General features: G+C 42.7%; 1 protein-coding gene and 1 long non-coding RNA gene across 36 annotated transcripts in view; one reads left to right on the forward strand and one right to left on the reverse strand.

Annotated features, from left to right (window-relative positions):
• ZNF382 (zinc finger protein 382) overlaps window positions 1-19,415 on the forward strand; it is a 51,441-nt gene extending 32,026 nt beyond the window's left edge. For 12 of the 35 annotated variants that reach the window (XM_074023296.1, XM_015441413.4, XM_015441416.4 and 9 more), the window contains 2 exons: window positions 11,090-12,506; window positions 16,902-17,177. In XM_074023296.1, coding sequence (XP_073879397.1) covers window positions 11,090-12,506; window positions 16,902-16,959 — 1,475 coding nt within the window. In that variant the 3' untranslated portion in view covers window positions 16,960-17,177. Of the gene's footprint in view, window positions 1-758; window positions 880-11,089; window positions 13,882-15,126; window positions 15,270-16,901; window positions 17,178-18,453 lie in introns of those variants that run through there. The other 23 variants (XM_074023290.1, XM_074023286.1, XM_074023292.1 and 20 more) reach the window with 7 other exon arrangements.
• On the reverse strand, window positions 15,832-19,403 carry LOC141409088 (uncharacterized). Its single transcript, XR_012427518.1, has 2 exons — window positions 18,643-19,403; window positions 15,832-17,425 (listed from the first exon to the last, which is right to left on the reverse strand). It is a non-coding gene; the product is annotated as an uncharacterized lncRNA (long non-coding RNA).
• Window positions 19,416-20,105: the final 690 nt, after the last annotated feature.

Raw genomic sequence — 20,105 nt, forward strand, 5'->3', positions numbered from 1 at the left:
ATGACAATGCTGTAGCTTTCCATTTTAGTTAGCTTCTCTAATTCCTGTAAGAAATTCCTGTTTTTAGTATAGAATTCTTAAGTATTGCTCATTAAGTTTCTCTCTAAGCTTTTTTTTTTTTTTTTTTAAGACGGAGTCTCGCTCTGTTGCCCAGGCTGGAGTGCAGTGGTGCGATCTCCGCTCACTGCAAGCTCCGCTGCCTCCCGGATTGACGCCATTCTCCTGCCTCAGCCTCCCGAGAAGCTGGGACTACAGGTGCCCACCACCACGCCCGGCTAATTTCTTTGTATTTTTAGAAGAAATGGGATTTCACCATGTTTGCCAGGATGGTCTCGATCTCCTGACCTCATGATCCGCCTGCCTCGGCCTCCCAAAGTGCTGGGATTACAGGCGTGAGCCACTGCCCCGGGCCCTCTCTAAGCTTTTAATATTTCTGATGCTATTGTAAATAGTAAGAGTGAGCCGGGCACAGTGGCTCATGCCTGTAATCTCAGCACTTTGGGAGGCTTAGGTGGGTGGATTACCTGAGGTCAGGATTCAAGACCAGCCTGGCCAACATGGCAAAACCCCGTCTCTACTAAAAGAATACAAAAAATAGCTGGGCGTGGTGGTGCACACTTGTAATCCCAGCTACTCAGGAGGCTGAGGCAGGAGAACTGCTTGAACCCGGGAGTCAGAGGTTGCAATGAACCATTTCTTTCTTTCTTTTTCTTCCTTTCTTTATTTTATTATTATTATTATTTTTTTTTTTGAGACAGTCTTTCGCTCTGTCGCCCAGGCTGGAGTACAGTGGCAGGATCTCAGCTCACTGCAACCTCCAACTCCCGGATTCAAGCGATTCTTGTGCCTCAGACTCCTGAGGAGCAGCTGGGATGACAGGTGCGCACCACCATGCCCAGCTAATTTTTGTGTTTTTTTAGTAGAGACGGCGTTTCACCATATTGGCCAGGCCGGTCTCGAACTCCTGACCTCAGGTGATCCGCCGTAGCCTCCCAAAGTGCTGGGACTACAGGCGTGAGCCACTGCCCCCGCCTATTTTTAGTAGTTTTAATTACATATAGTGATTATAATGTTAACCATTAGTAACCTTTTAACAGAGTAAACTAAGAAGTAGATAGTTGTGAATTATCTGCTACATACTAGCATGCTGTAACAGATTAGCAAATGTTATGAATACATCATCTCACAACTTTTTCAATACATGTTTTCTCATAGTACAATTTTTTAGCGTTTAACAGATCCAAATATGTTTAGTCTTTCTATTCTGTATAAAATTAAAGAGCCAAAAGTATGTAAATTTAAACTTATATTCAATAATGAATGTTTCAGTAGAGAAATTATAAATGAGTATTAGTTAACTTAGCATGACTCTTAGGTTGCAGGTTACCAAGAAGATTTTGGAAACTGTTTTTAGGCAGATATTATGAAACAACTGTGGAAAAGCCTATTTATAAAACTCTTATTCCACTTATATTGACCTACACAAATAGTATTTATTATGTTTGGATTGTTCATGAAAATTTCATAATACGTTAAACAAAACTAGCCATTATCTCAAGTCACTTCTTTGTTAACTGTATAGCATATACAAGTAAAAGGCAATTAAAAGCAAATCAGGAAAACCTGAAAAGTTAAATGCATAGGTTTGTTTTATTTTGTTTTCCTGCTATGTTTGATGTATATGAAATAATGGATATCAGACAATTCATTTTTACTACATATTTATTTGTGCCTTTTTTCTTAAGTTGAATGTATAGTTTTTATAGTTTTAAACATAGTAAATACAATAGTAACTTATTTGACTAGTAAAGCCAAGTAAAATAAAAATATGTGCTCATAGATGAACCTCTTCTTATTAAACCAAAAATATTAAACTCAGTTATCAAAATTTTACCCCAAGTCACATGAACTTGAAAGGCCTTTGGGTTAGTTCCTATATTTCTGGGGGTGTTAGGAACATTTCACTTACACAAACACTCATTTTTATCTTAAAACAATTTGAATAAACTCTTTAAGGGAGTTTATACATGACTTTGGCCAAGTGCTGTGGCTCACACCTGTAATTCCAGCTACTCAGGAGGCTGAGGCAGGAGGATCGCTTGAGGCCAGGAGTGTGAGGCCAGCCTGGGCAACATAGCAAGACCCAGTCTCTGAAAAAAATGTATCCCAGTGCAGTGGTGTGCACTTGTAGATCCAGCTATTCAGAAAGCTGAGGCAGGAGAATCACTTAAGCCCAGGAGTTCAAGGCTGCAGAGAGCTATGCACTACTGCACTCCAGCCTGGGCAACAGTGAGACCTCATCTCTAAATAACTAAAATGTTTAAATAAATAATTAATACCATCTCGAGGTAAGAAAATATCACATATACATAATATACATACATAGACATACATAGGCAGACAGTCCCAAACAGAGATCTTATAACTTTCATTCTAAAATGTTAGCCAGGAGTCAGTAAAATAGTGTTACACCTCATCGTTGCTCCACTTTATATTTTTATCTGAATTGTGTTTCTGACACATGGAACAAGGTTAGCTGTTCAATGTGTGGGCTAATGCTTTTTAGCCAATATTTGTGGAGGAGATTTTCAGATTTTCATTTTCCCTGTTATATAATCTTAAGGAAGCTGTGACTGAATTTTAGGTGTGCCACTGAGCTATCTGGATGTCTCCAAAGCTTGGCTGAGTGAATAAAATATCCACTTTGTTTCCAGTTAGCCCTTTTTTCCTTCTCAGCCACAGGTGTTTCTTTTGGGGGCCCCTTGAGTGCCCCCAATGTGGGGCAGGGCACCTAAAGTTCAAGTGACTGTAGGGGTTAGAGTGGGAAGGGAAAGGTCTGGCAGGGTGGATAAAGGGATGGAGGAGTTCTGAAGGGCCACATGTCAAAGGATTCAGGGGAACCGAAGGGATGATCAGAGGTGGTGAGAGGAGGAAGGAGGAGTGGAGCAGTGGGAAAGGAGAGGTCTTACAGGAACCAGTTTAGAGAATCCTTAGTAAAGTGATGCCAAGAAGAAAGGAAGCGGAGGGAGCTGGCAGAGCATATACCAACAGGGGAACATACACCATCAGTCAACTGAGAAGTTCCCATGGGAGAAACAGGATCAAACAGAGAGGCCTCACAGGTCAAGAATTTTCTAGCCCCGAGGGTCAGGAAGTGAATTCCCACCCAAAAGAAAGACACAGGAAGAAAGACCTGTAGCCCAGCAGGTACTTTTTAAACAAAGAAACCAATGTCTCTAACCCAACTTCATATAAACAGAGGAACCTAGGATTCTAACCCAGCCTCTAGAGTATGCTCAGAATCTAAGGAATCAAAATGTTGTACCAGCTTCAATGGGAGTTTGTCCAGAGCGGTGAACCAGGAGTCTGACTCACCAATGGGTCCCCAGTCAGTCAGGAGTGAAGATTAAGGCTCAAAAGGTGTGCACTTGGGGTTCTGGGTGAGATGCCAAAGGGGTCCAGTAATCAATCTGTTCCTATCCAAGCTGTGTTACTATAAATACTAAAGAAAAACATTATCCTGACACTTGTAAGGCAGATCTCAGGGACTGCTACAATGGGGTTTTGAAGTAGTGGGGAGAGAATGGGCCAACTCTGAATACGATAAGGAAGAGAGGACATTTATAGTTGGGGGAGAGGGGCCGTGATGGGAAATTACTGAGTGGATAGGGTAATCTTGCTCAGCTGACCTACCAGGATTCCTACTGAAAGCAGGTCATGGTGATCAGATATCACCTGCAGGGGCTGGTGAGGCGAGAGATCAGATATTGAGAGTGGGGGATTCCAGCTAAACCGACTTGACAGAATTCTTTCTAAAACTGGGCCCTTCGGTGGACATGCCCAAGGACTGGGCCTAGTTGATTAAAGTTTTATGGTGTTGTCCTGAGTGCTGGGATGCAGTCTCTACTCCTAAAACACGGCCCTTCTGGAGTCTCAATGGAAAGACCAAAGTTGTTTTGTTTTGTTTTGTTTTGTTTTCACCTAACCCAGGACAAAGATGAATGGACCAGGATTTTTTGCTCTTTTATTTTGTTTTATTTGCCTGTTTTTCCACTCTGCTTTAAAATTTTCAGTGCGTTTAAAAATACCAGAAAGGGACTGCCCCATATTGGTCTTCATGAATCCATGCTGAACTGCTCTCTTTTAATATCACATTTCCAATTTGCTGGTATTGGGACCAAGATTTTAACAAGGTTCCTGTTGGCACAGGGCTAGAATCGCAAACTCTTTCTCAGAGCTAAGCAGCCACTGAACTCTTTGCTCAGTTCCTTCAGGGCTCTAGCATTCTTTCCCCTTTGGGCTCCTTGCAGTCTTGCCCTGCAGCAATGTAGTTAACCGAGACTTTGAGATGAAGTCTCGCTCTGTTGCCCAGGCCGGAGTGCAATGGCGTGATCTGGGCACACTGCAACCTCTGCCTCCCAGGTTCAAGTGATCCTGTCTCCTCAGCCTCCCGAATACCTGGGATTACAGGCACATGCCACCACACCTGGCTAATTTATGTATTTTCAGTAGAGATGGGGTTTCACCATGTTGGCCAGGTTGGTCTCGAACTCCTGACCTTAAGTGATCTGCCCGCCTCAGCCTCCCAAAGTGCTAGGATTACAGGCACATGCCACCACGCCTGGCTAATTTTTGTATTTTCAGTAGAGATGGGGTTTCACCATGTTGGCCAGGTTGGTCTTGAACTCCTGACCTTAAGTGATCTGCCCGCCTCAGCCTCCCAAAGTGCTGGGATTGCAGGAATGAGCCACCACGCCAGGCCTGTTCCCATAATCTTATTTATTATTATTTGTTTCTGTATTTTCTTGTGCCCATAATCAGCCCAAGTAGTATAGGATTCAGTCCATCATCTCTTATACTTTCTTAATCATCTCTCTACAATGTGTTATATTATCGCACCCTGTAAAATATCTTTACATCTTCTTTTTTTTTTTTTTTTTTTTTTTTGAGGCGGAGTCTGGCTCTCTTGCCTAGGCTGGAGTGCAGTGGCCAGATCTCAGCTCACTGCAAGCTCTGCCTCCTGGGTTCACGCCATTCTCCTGCCTCAGCCTCCCGAGTACCTGGGACTACAGGCGCCCGCCACCTCGCCCAGCTAGTTTTTTGTATTTTTTAGTAGAGACGGGGTTTCACTGTGTTAGCCAGGATGGTCTCGATCTCCTGACCTCGTGATCCGCCCGTCTCGGCCTCCCAAAGTGCTGGGATTACAGGCTTGAGCCACCGCGCCCGGCCTCTTTACATCTTCTTTTATTCTCATTTGCCATTGACAGCTTCCAAAATGAGAGCCATATCATTTCAGGTGTGGGCTGCTGTAATTAATCTTTGAATTTGCCATGATTTTTCCTTAGTTTTTTTTTTTTTCCAGTTTATTCTGTCATTATGCTAAAAAGATAACACTTTTTAATATGAAATTTAAATCCCTCTGTTTTCATGGGTGACAGGATCATACCTCATTTGGTCATTCCAAATGTATTTCTGTCTGTGACTAAGAGCTTTTGATAATCTCTTATTTGTTCAAGAGTCCTAAATATACTCCATATACAATCAGCCCGCCAATTCATGGCTTCCACATCAGCAGATTCAACCAACTGCCAATAGAAAAAAAATACACAAACACACACACACACACAAAATACAAATAAAAATCAGTATAGTATAATAGCTGTTGGCATAGCATTTGCATTGTGTTAGGTATTATAAGTCATCTAGAGATGATTTAAAGTGTACAGGAGGAGATGTATAGGTTATATGCAAATACTACACTATTTTATATGAGGGACTTGAGCATCTTTGGATTTTAGTATCCTTAGGGGTTTCGGAACCTGTCCCCTTGGATTGGATAATGAGGGAAAACTGTAATTGGTTCTATTCATCACAGCTGGACCTTTCCTTATATGATGGATACTACATGTTCCATATATACTTGCAAAGTTAGCCAGCTATGAAGTTAGAGGGTACAGTAATCCATACAAGACCACCCTTACTTCTGACACCAGCTGTAAATTCAGGGATACCCAGGACTGCCCTTAGGGCCGATAATTTTTTTTTTTTTTTGAGACAGAGTCTCACTCTGTCGTTCAGGCTAGAGTACAGTGGCGCGATCTTGGCTCACTGCAACCTCCACCTCCCAGGTTCAAGCGATTCTCAGACTCCCAAGTAGCTGGGATTATAGGCATGTGCCACCATGCCTTGCTGATTTTTGTGTTTTAATAGAGACAGGGTTTTACTATGTTGGCCAGGGTGGTCTCAAATCTCTGACCTCAAGTGATCCACCTGCCTCGGCCTCCAAAAGTGCTGGGATTACAGGTGTGAGCCGCCACACCTGGCCAGGTTTGATAATTTGCTGAAAAGACCCATGGAACTCAGTGAAAGCTGTTATACTCACAGTTACAATTTGTTACAGGAAAAGATTAAAATCAGTCAAGGGGGCCGGGCGCGGTGGCTCAAGCCTGTAATCCCAGCACTTTGGGAGGCCGAGACGGGCGGATCACGAGGTCAGGAGTTCGAGACCATCCTGGCTAACACGGTGAAACCCCGTCTCTACTAAATAATACAAAAAAAACTAGCCGGGCGAGGTGGCGGGCGCCTGTAGTCCCGGCTACTCGGGAGGCTGAGGCAGGAGAATGGCGTAAAAACCCGGGAGGCGGAGCTTGCAGTGAGCTGAGATCTGGCCACTGCACTCCACCCTGGGCGACACAGCGAGACTCCGTCTCAAAAAAAAAAAAAAAAAAAAAAAAATCAGTCAAGGGAAGAAGGAAATAGGCAGAGTATGGGAAAGTGCCAAACTTGCAGCTTCTAGTTGCCCTATCGCTGTGGAGTCATGGATAGCAATCCTGGCAACACTGTGTGACGATGCATACAGAGTACTGCCAACCAGTGAAGCTCAGCACAGCCTCAGTGTCCAAAGTTTTTACTGGGGTTCCATCAAATAGGCCTGATTGCCCACGTGACTGAGCTCAGTTTCCAGTGCCTTAGGAAGCTGAGCTGATGCTTGCTGCATGACTCAAAGCCCCTACCCTAAATCACATTGTTACTGTCTGGGCAGCCAAAGACTCCCTGGCAAACAAATAAACTCCTATTAGCCATGACACTCAAAGGCCTTAAAAATTACCACCCTGAAACTGAAGTTAAAGGTTAGGCCTCTCATTTGGCAAGGTTGAATTCTTTTTTTTTTTTTTTTTGAGACGGAGTCTCGCTCTGTGGCCCAGGCTGGAGTGCAGTGGCGCAATCTTGGCTCACTGCAAGCTCTACTTCCCGGGTTCACGCCATTCTCCTGCCTCAGCCTCCCATGTAGCTGGGACTATAGGCGCCCGCCACCGCACCCAGCTAATTTTTTGTATTTTTAGTAGAGACAGGGCTTCACCGTGTTAGCCAGGATGGTCTCAATCTCCTGACCTCGTGATCCGCCCGTCTCGGCCTCCCAAAGTGCTGGGATTACAGGCGTGAGCCACCGCGCCCGGCAGCAAGGTTAAATTCTTTACCACACAATACTAATATATCACTTAACTAAAAAATCAAGTTTCATTTCCTCCATGAAATACCTTGACTACTGTGTAGACTGTGTCTATTTCTGTTTTTTATGCATTCCCATTCTACTTAACATCTGTAATATGTGAGCAGACACGTCGTCTGATATGATCTAGTAATTTGGTACCTAATTCGAAGTTGTTTTACATGAAACTTCTTTCTCCATTTGGTTCATCATTTCCCCAAAAGAAGGTCCTCTCTTTTGCCTTTCCTTACTGCAGCTTGTAACAGAGGCCAGGTATTCAGTAGTTATCTTATTGACTGTCATACCGTGCAAGGAAAATATCTTTCTTATCCATTTAGAAATCATTTACTACTAAGTTCTTTTTAGGTGTACCTGCCAGCATTGTATCCCCTAACTTCAGATAACAGTGTGTAAATGTATACTCAGAAGATTTTAGAGAAGATCGTCAATAAAATATTGACCTCAAAAATGTGAGTTTTAGTTGGGAAAGCAATATTATATTATCAAATCAAGGACTTTACATAGAATGATCATGTTAAAATCCCAGGTTGTTGGAAAATATCTTGAAGTGAATGTTCCAGACCATAATTTTATTACAATTTCAGACAGACGGGATACTGAAAGGTAGAAAAACTATGTGAAAGCTTAGCCGGGAGCAGTTGCTCATGCCTAGAATCTCAGCATTTTAGGAGGCCAAGACGGTGGATCACTCGAGGTCAGGGGTTCGAGACCAGCCAGGCCAACACAGTGAAACCCCATCTCCACTAGAAATTACAAAAAATATTAGCCAGATGTGGTGGCACACACCCATAGTCCCAGCTACTCAGGAGGCCAAGGCATGAGAATCGCTTGAACCTGGGAGACTAAGGTTGCAGTGAGCTGGGATTGTGCCACTGCATTCCAGCCTGGGTGACAGAGTGAGACTCTGTCTCCAAAAAAAAAAAGGGTGGGGATCAGGTGCAGTGGCTCACACCTGTAATCCCAGCATTTTGGGAGGCCGAGGCAGGTGGATCACGAGGTCAGGAGTTCGAGACCAGCCTGGCCAACATAATGAAACCCTGTCTCTACTAAAAATACAAAAATTAGCCAGGTGTGGTGGCACATGCCTGTAATCCCAGCTACTCATGAGGCTGAGGCAGGAGAATCACTTGAACCAGAGAGGTGGAGGTTGCAGTGAGCTGAGACCATGCTGTTGCACTCCAGCCTGAGTGACTGAGTGAGACTTTGTCTCCAATAAAAGGAAAGACTATGTGAAAACTTTAAGACAAATTGGATAGTAGCATATACTTGGAGGTATATGCTTAGGGAGGCAATGTAACTCCAATTACCAATACAGATTAGTTTTACATGTCCTAGAACTGCGCAGAAGTGGAATTGTATGATATGTATTCTTTTTCGTAAAGCTTACACACTGCAAAATATTTGAGATTCATTCCTGTTGTCATTGTGTATCAGCATTGTTTCAGCATTGTTTCTTATTGTTTCTTCTTATTGCTGTGGTAGTATTCGATTGTATAATACATGACACAGTTTTACCTGTTCATCTTTTGATGGATACTGTTCCCAGTATGGGACTATTATAAATAACAATGTAAATCATAGGTAAGATGAATCCACCTTTAAATTGCCCTCCCAAATATGGATGGTAGTAAGGCAACTATAGTTAGATATACATTAATTTTTTAAAAATGATTAAGATTAATCAGTGCTCTGCACATACATCGAAGGATCCAGCCCTTTACAACTCCAACGGGGAATTGCAGAGTTAAGGTGACTGTATTGGGAGGAAAACTCAAACCTATCTTTCCCTAAAGCTGAAAAAAGTAATTTGGCAAATTGAAAGAATGAAGTTAGAATTGTTGGTCAGGAGAATTTCATTATTGACCATCTCTGGCAGAATAAATTGATGGTAACAGCAATCAGAATACTATAGTCTCCGGGCACTGTGGCTCACGCCTATAATCCCAGAACTTTTGGAAGATCACTTGAGGCCAGGAGTTCAAGTCCAGCCAGGGCAACACAAGAAGACCCCATCTGTAAAAAAAAAAAAAAAAAAAAAAATTAGCTGGATATGGTGGCACACATCTGTAGCCCCAGACACTTGGGAGGCTGAGGTGGGAGGATTGCTTGAGCCCAGGAGGCCAAGGCTACAGTGAGCCAGAATCACACCACTGTATTCCAGCTTGGGGGACAGAGCGAGACTCTTTCTCAAAAAAAAAAAAAAATGAATTTAAATACATATATATATATGTAAAATATGTATACACAACAGTGATTATATTCATGTTGGAATTATATTTTGTCTGTTGGTGTATTTGATAATTCCTCATGGGAATATGTTTTCCAGATTCTCTGCTTTCAAGAGAAAATAAATTGCAGTTACATGGACATCTAGGGCCTAGACTATAGACTAATGTTTCTGTAAACACTAGGAAATGAGCTGAGAAAGTTCATTTACCATTCATGGGCTCAATGCAAGTGAAGAAGAAAGAATTGGAAGCACTTATAACACTTAGTCATGAGGGGATAAATAATGTATAGCTTTTTGTCTCTTCCTAAATCATTTTCTGTCGCATTGCCTATTGTTCAGCACCCTTGGTAGGCTCACTTCAGCAGCTCTGAATCTTCTATTCCAAGGAGAATACCTCTTTCATCATTCTTTCTCTTCTGCTCACTTATCCTTTTTTTTTGTTCTTTTTTTTTTTTCTTTTTGAGACAGACTTTCGCTCTTGTTGCCCAGGCTGGAGTGCAATGGCACGATCTCGGCTCACCGCAACCTCTGCCTCCCGGGTTCAAGCAATTCTCCTGCCTCAGCCTCCCGAGTAGCTGGGATTACAGGCGTGCGCCACCATGCCCAGCTAATTTTGAATTTTTAGTAGAGACAGGGTTTCTCCATGTTGGCCAGGCTGGTCTCAAACTCCTGACCTCAGGTGATCCACCCACCTTGGCCTCCCGAAGTGTTGGGATTACAGGCATGAGCCACTGAGCCTGGCCATCCTTGTGTTTCTTATACCTTCTCAGTGCAGCTTATATTTATTTATTTATTTATTTATTTATTTTAATTTTTTTTTTTTTTTGAGACGAAGTCTCGCTGTGTCGCCCAGGCTGGAGTGCAGTGGCACAATCTCCGCTCACTGCAAGCTCCGCCTTCCAGGTTTACGCCATTCTCCTGCCTCAGCCTCCCGAGTAGCTGGGACTAGAGGCGCCCGCCACCGCGCCCGGCTAATTTTTTGTACTTTTTAGTAGAGACGGGGTTTCACAGGGTTAGCCAGGATGGTCCGATCTCCTGACCTCGTGATCCGCCCGTCTCGGCCTCCCAAAATGCTGGGATTACAGGCTTGAGCCACCGCGCCCGGCGCAGCTTATATTTATAACATGCCAAAGATATGAGTGTTTTTTACTTATGCCAGTTTTTCTTCATTTTAACAGAGTAGCAAGATTTGTATTTGTGTTTATACATTTTCGCTACCAAGAGGTAGTTTATTCTGGCCATTTTGTAGATCAGAGTAGTGAGATAGTCTCACCATAGTTTGTCTGGATGTATACCCAATCCGTAGCATTTATGTGAAGACTCACAGTGTTGATTGTATTCTTTTCTAGAAGAAGATGGGAAAACTGAAGATGTCTTAGTGAAGTTCAAAGAATACCAAGACAGGCATTCTAGATCCCTCATATTCATCAATCACAAAAAACTAATTAAGGAGAGAAGTAATATTTATGGTAAAGCACTTACTCTAGGCAAGAACCGTATTTCAAAAACCATACTATGTGAATATAAACCTGATGGAAAAGTTTTGAAAAATATTTCAGAACTAGTCATTAGAAATATAAGCCCCATAAAAGAGAAGTTTGGGGACAGTACTGGATGGGAGAAATCACTCCTCAGTACGAAGCATGAGAAAATTCATCCTGCAGTGAATCTCCAGAAACAAACAGAAAGAGTTCTCAGTGGTAAACAGGAACTTATTCAGCATCAGAAGGTTCAAGCTCCAGAGCCACCGTTTGACCATAATGAATGTGAAAAATCCTTCCTGATGAAAGGAATGCTATTTACACATACTAGAGCTCACAGAGGAGAAAGAACCTTTGACTACAATAAAGATGGAATTGCCTTCATAGAAAAGTCAAGCCTCAGTGTCCATCCAAGTAATCTTATGGAAAAGAAGCCCTCTGCTTACAACAAATATGGGAAATTCCTCTGCAGAAAGTCTGTCTTTATTATGCCTCAGAGACCACAAACAGAAGAGAAACCCTTTCACTGTCCTTACTGTGGGAATAACTTTAGAAGGAAATCATACCTCATTGAACATCAGCGAATTCACACTGGTGAAAAACCTTATGTTTGCAATCAATGTGGAAAGGCCTTCCGTCAGAAGACAGCCCTCACCCTTCATGAGAAAACACATATAGAGGGGAAACCCTTTATTTGTATCGATTGTGGGAAGTCCTTCCGCCAGAAGGCCACCCTCACTAGACATCACAAAACACATACGGGGGAGAAAGCCTATGAATGTCCTCAGTGTGGAAGTGCCTTTAGGAAGAAGTCATACCTCATTGATCACCAGAGAACTCACACAGGAGAGAAACCATATCAGTGTAATGAGTGTGGGAAGGCATTTATCCAGAAGACAACCCTCACTGTGCATCAGAGAACTCACACAGGAGAGAAACCCTATATTTGCAATGAATGTGGGAAGTCCTTCTGCCAAAAGACAACCCTCACTCTCCACCAGAGAATTCACACAGGGGAGAAACCCTATATTTGTAATGAATGTGGGAAGTCCTTCCGCCAGAAGGCAATCCTCACTGTTCATCACAGAATACACACAGGAGAGAAATCCAATGGGTGTCCTCAGTGTGGGAAAGCCTTTAGTAGGAAATCAAACCTCATTCGCCATCAGAAAACTCACACAGGAGAGAAACCATATGAATGTAAACAGTGTGGGAAGTTCTTCAGTTGTAAGTCAAACCTCATTGTCCATCAGAAAACTCACAAGGTAGAAACCGTGGGAATTCAGTAAGTAATGCGGCTTTTTTTTGTAAAAAAATGTTAAGTCATAGTAAACCCTGTAGATGATGTTGCTTGCAAGCATAATAATATCCAACAGTTTAAGGTACTATACCACATGGTAACCTACTATTTGCCAGCCTGTAAAACACACACACACACACACACACACACACACACAAATATTATTAGACAAATTACATGACAAAAATCATTAAAAAGTCCAAATTTTTTTCTTACTAGCTTCAGCAGACAAAAACTTCCTCTGTCAAGGTGTTATAAACATTTTAAATCACATTTTCCATTTCAATACATATCCTTTTGTTAATCAGTAATAACTAGTTGGCCAACTGACTGCGGTCCATGGACTACACAGTGAGTAGAGAGGTTCTTTAAAAGAAGGAGGTATAAACTGTATTTCTCATTGCAAATCCAAAATAAAAATTAGTTGTTACCTCCTCACAGTTGACCACGATTCTGACTTTTAACATTACAAATTAGTTTTTACATATTATAAACCTTTCTATCAATTGGATTATCATGCATTCTTTCATGTACGGCTTATTACATTCATCATGTCCCTGAGTCTAATCATTAGTGCATGTGGCAGAAGTTTGTTTATTTTTATCCAGTATAGAATTCTATTATATGATTATATCACAATTTATCCATTCTCCTGTTGATGAACTTTTACATTGTTTACAGCTTAGGGTCATAATAAATCATGCTTCTGAGAGCATACTTGTCTTGGTGTACATACATGTATTTCTCTGGTGTATATACTTAGGAATGGAATCGCTGGGTCTTAGTGCATATGTGTATTCAGTCAGATACTGGCAGACGATTCAGAACTTTCACCACGTGAGATAATTGACACTGAAGGGAAACAGCTATAAATTTTATCAATATGGTGCTGGTTCAAACCAGAGAATTCTTGCTACAGGGAAACTTGATCAGTGTTATTGTGAAAACTGGGAATGTGAATGAACGTAATATATGTAGAAGGACGTTTAGCCACAGCCCAAATCTTGCAGGCAAATGTCATAAATGTGAGATTACTGTTAACCACAGTTAATGTCTTATTTGAAAGCCAAAAGTCTACTAGAGAAGGAGAGGCATCCAGCATTTCCCTTTTTCACCATCAGAGAATTCCAACTAGAGAAAAGTCCTGTGAGTGTGTTGAAGTTGGAGCATGGGGAGGAATATAGTCTTTACCTACGGTCTGTATCTTACTGGTCAAGTACAAATGATGAATATGGAAAAGCTTATAGCCATCGTTCATATATTACGCTACGCCAGGGAATTCACATAGGATGAGAACTTTTCAAATGAAATGATTGTAAGAATGACTTTAACTGTTGCTCATTTCTTTTACACCATCAAAGAATTAATACTAAAGAAAGGAAGATTAAAAGGAAACAAATGGTGCTTGGGACTTTGTTTTTTTTTTTTTTTTTTTTTTTTGAGAGAGTCTCTTTCTGTCACCCAGGCTGGAGTGCAGTGGCATGATCTCAGCTCACTGCAGCCTCTGCCTCCCAGGTGCCAGTGATTCTCCTGCCTCAGCCTCCTGGGTAGCTGAGATTATAGGCAAGCACCACACGCATGGCTAATTTTTGTATTTTTAGTAGAGACAGGGTTTCATCATGTTGGCCAGGCTGATCTTGAACTCCTGACCTCAGGTGATCTGCCCGCCTCAGCCTCCCAAAGTGCTAGGATTACAGGGACTTTTAACTCTGGGGAGAGCTCTCTTCCATGACAGAAGTCTAGCCATACTGAGACTATAATGCTAGGAAGTCTATGTGTAGGCACCCAGGTCAACAGCCACAGCTGAGCTCCCAGCCATCAGCTAGCATCAGCTGCCAACCACGTAAGTGAAGCCTCTTGGACATCCAGTCAAACCTTCAGATGACTGTGGACCCTGCTGATACCCAACTGGTACCACAAATGAGACCTCAAGCAAGAACTGCCCAGCTGAGGGCTTCCCACATTCCCGGCCAACAAAATGGTCAGGCTTTTAAACTAAAAACAGTTTTATTTTTTATTTAATAAAAAAGTTTTTATTTAACTTGATTGTTTTATTAAAAGGGAAAAGTAATTTTTTAGTATCTATTAACATATAATAAAAATAAAGGTATAAGGCTGGGCTTGGTGGCTCATGCCTGTAACCCCAGCACTTTCGAAGGTGTTAGGAGGATCACTTGAGCCCAGGAGTTTGAGACCAGCCTGGGAAACATGCCAAAACCCCATCTCTGCAAAAAATTAGCCAGGCATGGTGGCACATTCCTGTAGTCCCAGCTACTGGGGAGGCTGAGTGGGGGGATCACTTGAGCCCGGGAGGCAGTGGTTGCAGTGAGCCAGGATAGTGCTACTGCACTCCAGCCTGGGTGACAGAGTGAGGCCCTATCTCAAAAATAAATAAATAAATAAATAAATAAATAAAGGTATAAATATTTGGATTCTGCAGTCAATGAGCAAAGATATGGTGGTTACTAATAGGTGATTTTGGCATGAAGAAAAACTGACCATAAAATACAGTTGAAGATTTGGCTGCATTTTTGGCTTGTAATTACATACCTTAATAACAACTCAATTGAGGGGTCCATATATGTTCTTTCTCATTTTCTGGCAGTAAATCATATTCATCATATACGTCCCAATTTTGCACACACAAAAAATGAAAATAGCCCCCAAAGAAAGGCTGTGGATAATGTGATCCATCCTCAAAAGACCCTGTGCTGTCATTTCTCAACAAAGGCGCAGAGAGAAATCAAGGTATGGAATCTAATAAATGTCTGTGAAGGAGGTACTTTTGAATGCTTTAAAGAAAGTCTAAATGAAGTTGTGTTTTCTTTCTTTCTTTTTTTTTTTTTTGAGACAGGGTTTCACTTTTGTTTCCCAGACTGGCGTGCAATGGTGCAATTTCGGCCCATTGCAACCTCTGCCTCAAGCGATTCTTCTGTTTCAGCCTCCCAAGTAGCTGGAATTACAGGCGCCCACCACCACGCCCAGCTAATAGAGAGGTTTCATCATGTTGGCCAGGCTGGTCTCCAAAGCCTGACCTCAGGTGATCCCCCCGCCTCGGCCTCCCAAAGTGCTGAGATTACAGGTGTGAGCCACTGTGCCCGGCTAAAGTTGTGTTTTCTAAAGCTATTTACATATAAGCTGCTGCTCCTTAGGAAAATTTGGTCCTGTGGTTTATATTTTGGCATGAAACAACATGGGGCTATATTCCAGAACCCTGCTTGAAGATTTCTTTTGAAGAAGTCAGAAATTTTCTTTGCCTTTTTTTTTTTTTTTTTTTTTTTTTGAGACAGGTTCTCAGTCTGTCACCTAGGCTGGAGTACAGTGGTGCCATTATAGCTCACTGCAGACTTGAATTCCTGGACTCAAGCAATTCTCCTGCCTCAGCCTCCCAAGTAGCTAAGACTATAGGCATACACCATCCCACTCAGTTAACGTTTTTATTTTTTATACATATGGGGTCTCGCTGTGTTGCCCAGGCTGGTATCAAACTCCTGGCCTCAAGCAATCCTCCCTCTTCAGCCTCCTAAAGTGCTGGGGTTACAGGTGTGAGCCACTTCACTCACTTTAGAGATTTTCACTTTATGAATTGATAAATACAGCATTGCCTCACTTAATAGGGATACATTCTGAGAAATACATCATTAGGCACTGTCATGATTTTGCAAGCATCACAGAGTGCTTATACAAACCGATATGGTACAGCCTTCTAAACACCTAGGCTATATGGTAGAGCCTATTGCTTCTAGGCTACAAATCTGTACTGCATGTTACTGTGCTGAATACTATAGGCAATTGTAACACAATGGTAATTATTTGTATATTTAAACCTATCTAAACACAGAAAAGGTACAGTAAAAATATGGTACTATAATTGTTTTTTCTTTTTTTTGAGACAGAGTCTCACTCTGTCGCCCAGGCTGGTGTGCAATGGTGCGATCTCGGCTCACTGCAACCTCCGCCTCCCCGGTTCAAGTGATTCTCCTGCCTCAGCCTCCTGAGTGGCTGGAAGTACAGGTGCAAGCCACCAAGCCTGGCTAATTTTTGTATTTTTAGTAGAGATGGGGTTTCACCATGTTGGCCAGGATGGTCTCAATCTCCTGACCTCGTGATCCACCCGCCTTGGCCTTCCAAAGTGCTGGGATTACAGGCGTGAGCCACCACACCTGGCCGGTACTATAATCTTATGAGATCACCATTGTATATGCAGTCTATCATGAACCAAAATTTCATGTGCCGCGTGAGTATTTTTCATCTAAGTTATCTATTGCTCAATGAAGTTTGGGCAGCTCTAAGGAGCAAACATGTTTATAGAATCTAAGTCAACTTGGCCTAAATATATATGACAAAATAGGAGTGATTTTGCAAATTCATATTTTGTAGACCTAACTGCAAGGTCATAAGACATATGCAAAATGATTTCATCAGTTCAGAGGACTAACAAGACTCCACAGAGCACACCCAGGAAATGTTTTTGGTTAGAAGCAAAGGATGTGGCTCAGCAAAAGAAAGGGAAGGTAAGCACTGGGGCTCAGAATCATCTAGCTGCACGCTTCTCAGTGGTTTTATTCATGTACAGACTGCACACTGTCTCTGAACTGAACCACTAAGATCTGTATGAAACTTGATTTGGGGAGAGCTGATGGCAGGATGTCTCAACATGGGTTTTTTTGTTGTCATTGTTTTGTTTTTTTGAGACAGAGTCTTGCTCTGTCGCCCAGGCTGGAGTGCAGTGGTGCGATCTCAGCGCACAGCAACCTCTGCCTCCCAGGTTCAAGCAATTCTCCTGCCACAGCCTCCCAGGTAGCTGGGATTATAGGCATGTGCCATCACGACCAGCTAGTTTTTGTGTTTTTAGTGGAGATGGGGTTTCTCCATGTTGGCCAGGCTGATCTCGAACTCATGACCTCAGGTAATCCACCCAACTCAGCCTCCCAAAGTGCTGGGATTATAGGCGTGAGCCATCATGCCCAGCCACTGCATAGGTTTTTTATTCCTCTCTGTTCACTGGTTACATAGTCATGCCAGGCTATCTAACTGGTTATGTGAGTTAAAAAAAGTTAAAAAGCCATCATTAACAAATTGGCTGTGGGAGTCTCCCAGGGAATATAAGACTTTAACCGGCCAGGCGCGGTGGCTCACGCCTGTAATCCCAGCACTTTGGGAGGCCGAGGCGTGCGGATCACAAGGTCAGGAGATCGAGACCATCCTGGCTAACACGGTGAAACCCCGTCTCTACTAAAAATGCAAAAAATTACCCAGACGTGGCGGCGGGCACCTCTAGTCCCAGCTACTTGGGAGGCTGAGGCAGGAGAATGGCATGAACCCAGGAGGCGGAGCTTGCAGTGAGCCGAGGTCACGCCACTGTACTCCAGCCTGGGCAACTGAGCGAGACTCCATCTCAAAAAAAAAAAAAAAAAAAAAGGACTTTAACCAGTACCTCGCGTAGCTCACCGGCTTTATCCCAACCAAGAGTCAGAGCCAGACATCCAGGCATCATGGAGATAATGTTAGAGCTTTGCAGTCTGACTGTAAATCAGCTCCATCCTACAAACATGGTTCCTATAACTGTTGCGTATTTCCTGATAATGTATGTGAACAAGCATATCTCCTCACCCTCTGTGTCCCCAGTATCAGATAGTGCACAGTACATCTCAAATGTGATCATTTCTTGCCAGCTAATGCTTTAATTTCTCCACTCAGTTTCTGGTCTAGCAGTAGAACCAGGCTTGCCATGCCCTACTTCACAAGTAAAATGCAACAGCAAAAGCACAGGCTCCAACACTAGTCTTCAACATTCACCTGGGATGTTCTACTATTTGAGATATTCATCAGTTTATAATTGGGCTTTTCAAAACCCTAGATATGTGACAATACCAAGTGCTGACAAGAATGTGGAACAACTGAAACTCTTTCCTTTTTTTCTTTTTTTGAGATGGAGTCTCGCTCTGTCTCGATCTCAGCTCACTGCAAGCTCCGCCTCCAGGTTCACGCCATTCTTCTGCCTCAGCTTCCCAAGTAGCTGGGACTACAGGCACCCGCCACCATGCCTGGCTAATTTTTTGTATTTTTTAGTAGAGACGGGGTTTCACTGTGTTAGCCAGGTTGGTCTCGATCTCCTGACCTCGTGATCCGCCCACCTTGGGATTACAGGCATGAACCACCACGCCCAGCCGGAACTTTCTTTTTTAACCTTTATTTTAGATTCAGGAGTACAGATACGGATTTGTTACTGGAACTCTCATACATTACTAATAGGAAAGGCAAAATGGTAAAGCTGCTCTGGAAAACAATATGCCAGTCTCAAAAAGTTACACATCCAATATGACCCAGCAATCCCACTTATAAGTATTTTTCCTGGAGAAATGAAAAATTATGTGCACACAGAAACCTGTACATGAGTGTTTCTGAGTATCATTTATAATTTAAAAAAATTAAAAACTAGAGACAAGCAAATGTTCTTCAGTGTGTAAATGGATACACTGTGGTACATTCACAGGATGGAATTCTACTCAACAATAACAATAATGAGCTACTGAAACATGCAACAATATAGATGAACGTCGAATACATTATGCTAAGGGAAAGAACCCAGTCCCAAAAAGTTACGTACTGTATGATTCCATTTATATGACATGTTGGAAAAGGTGAAAATATAACAACAGAAAACAGATCAAAGGTTGCTGAGTGTCTGGGGTGGGGTGGGGTCTGAATACACAGGGGGTGCACAAGGGAATTCTTTGAGGTGTTGGAATTGTTTTGTATCCTGCTTGTGGTCATAGATAACAAAAATCTGTGCATGTGTAAAAAATAGAAGCATAAAAAAGTTAATTGTACTGTCTGTAACTTTTTAAAATAAAAATCCCTAGCTCTGCTTCATTAGCAGCAGTACCTCCTGATTTGTGTCTCCAAAGATATCTTTGACTGGCTTCTGAATTATATATCCAGTAGTAGTCAGTCTACACACACACAGGCCTTGCTACATGGTCTCATCATTGTTCCGCAGGTCAACTCGCAACACAAGGAACACACTGCACTTAGCCCATATTTTAAACTCCATCCAGATGATCAGCCCCCCACTGGAGTGGCAGGCTTTATATCTAGGGGTGGCACACCTATGGAAGATGGAACTCAGGGTGTGTGTTCTGTTGGGCGTCTCCAACACATCTAACAATGGCTGACAAACCAGTCAATACATAGTCATCTGGGCATATGCAATCATTGGGAATAATACTAAATGGGGCCAATTCTGCTATCCCTTGGTTCTCAGCAGTATTCTTTTTTTTTGTTTTCGAGACGGAGTCTCACTCTGTCACCCAGGCTGGAGTGCAGTGGCCAGATCTCAGCTCACTGTAAGCTCCGCCTCCTGGGTTTACGCCATTCTCCTGCCTCAGCCTCCCGAGTAGCTGGGACTACAGACGCAAGCCACCATGCCCAGCTTAGTTTTGTAGTTTTAGTAGAGACGGGGTTTCGCCATGTTGGCCAGGACGGTCTTGATCTCTTGACCTCGTGATCCACCCGCCTCGGCCTCCCAAGGTGCTGGGATTACAGGCATGAGGCACCGCACCCAGCCCTATCTAACCATAT

The sequence above is a fragment of the Macaca fascicularis genome, chromosome 19 (genome assembly GCF_037993035.2).
Source record: "Macaca fascicularis isolate 582-1 chromosome 19, T2T-MFA8v1.1".
NCBI lineage: Eukaryota > Metazoa > Chordata > Mammalia > Primates > Cercopithecidae > Macaca > Macaca fascicularis.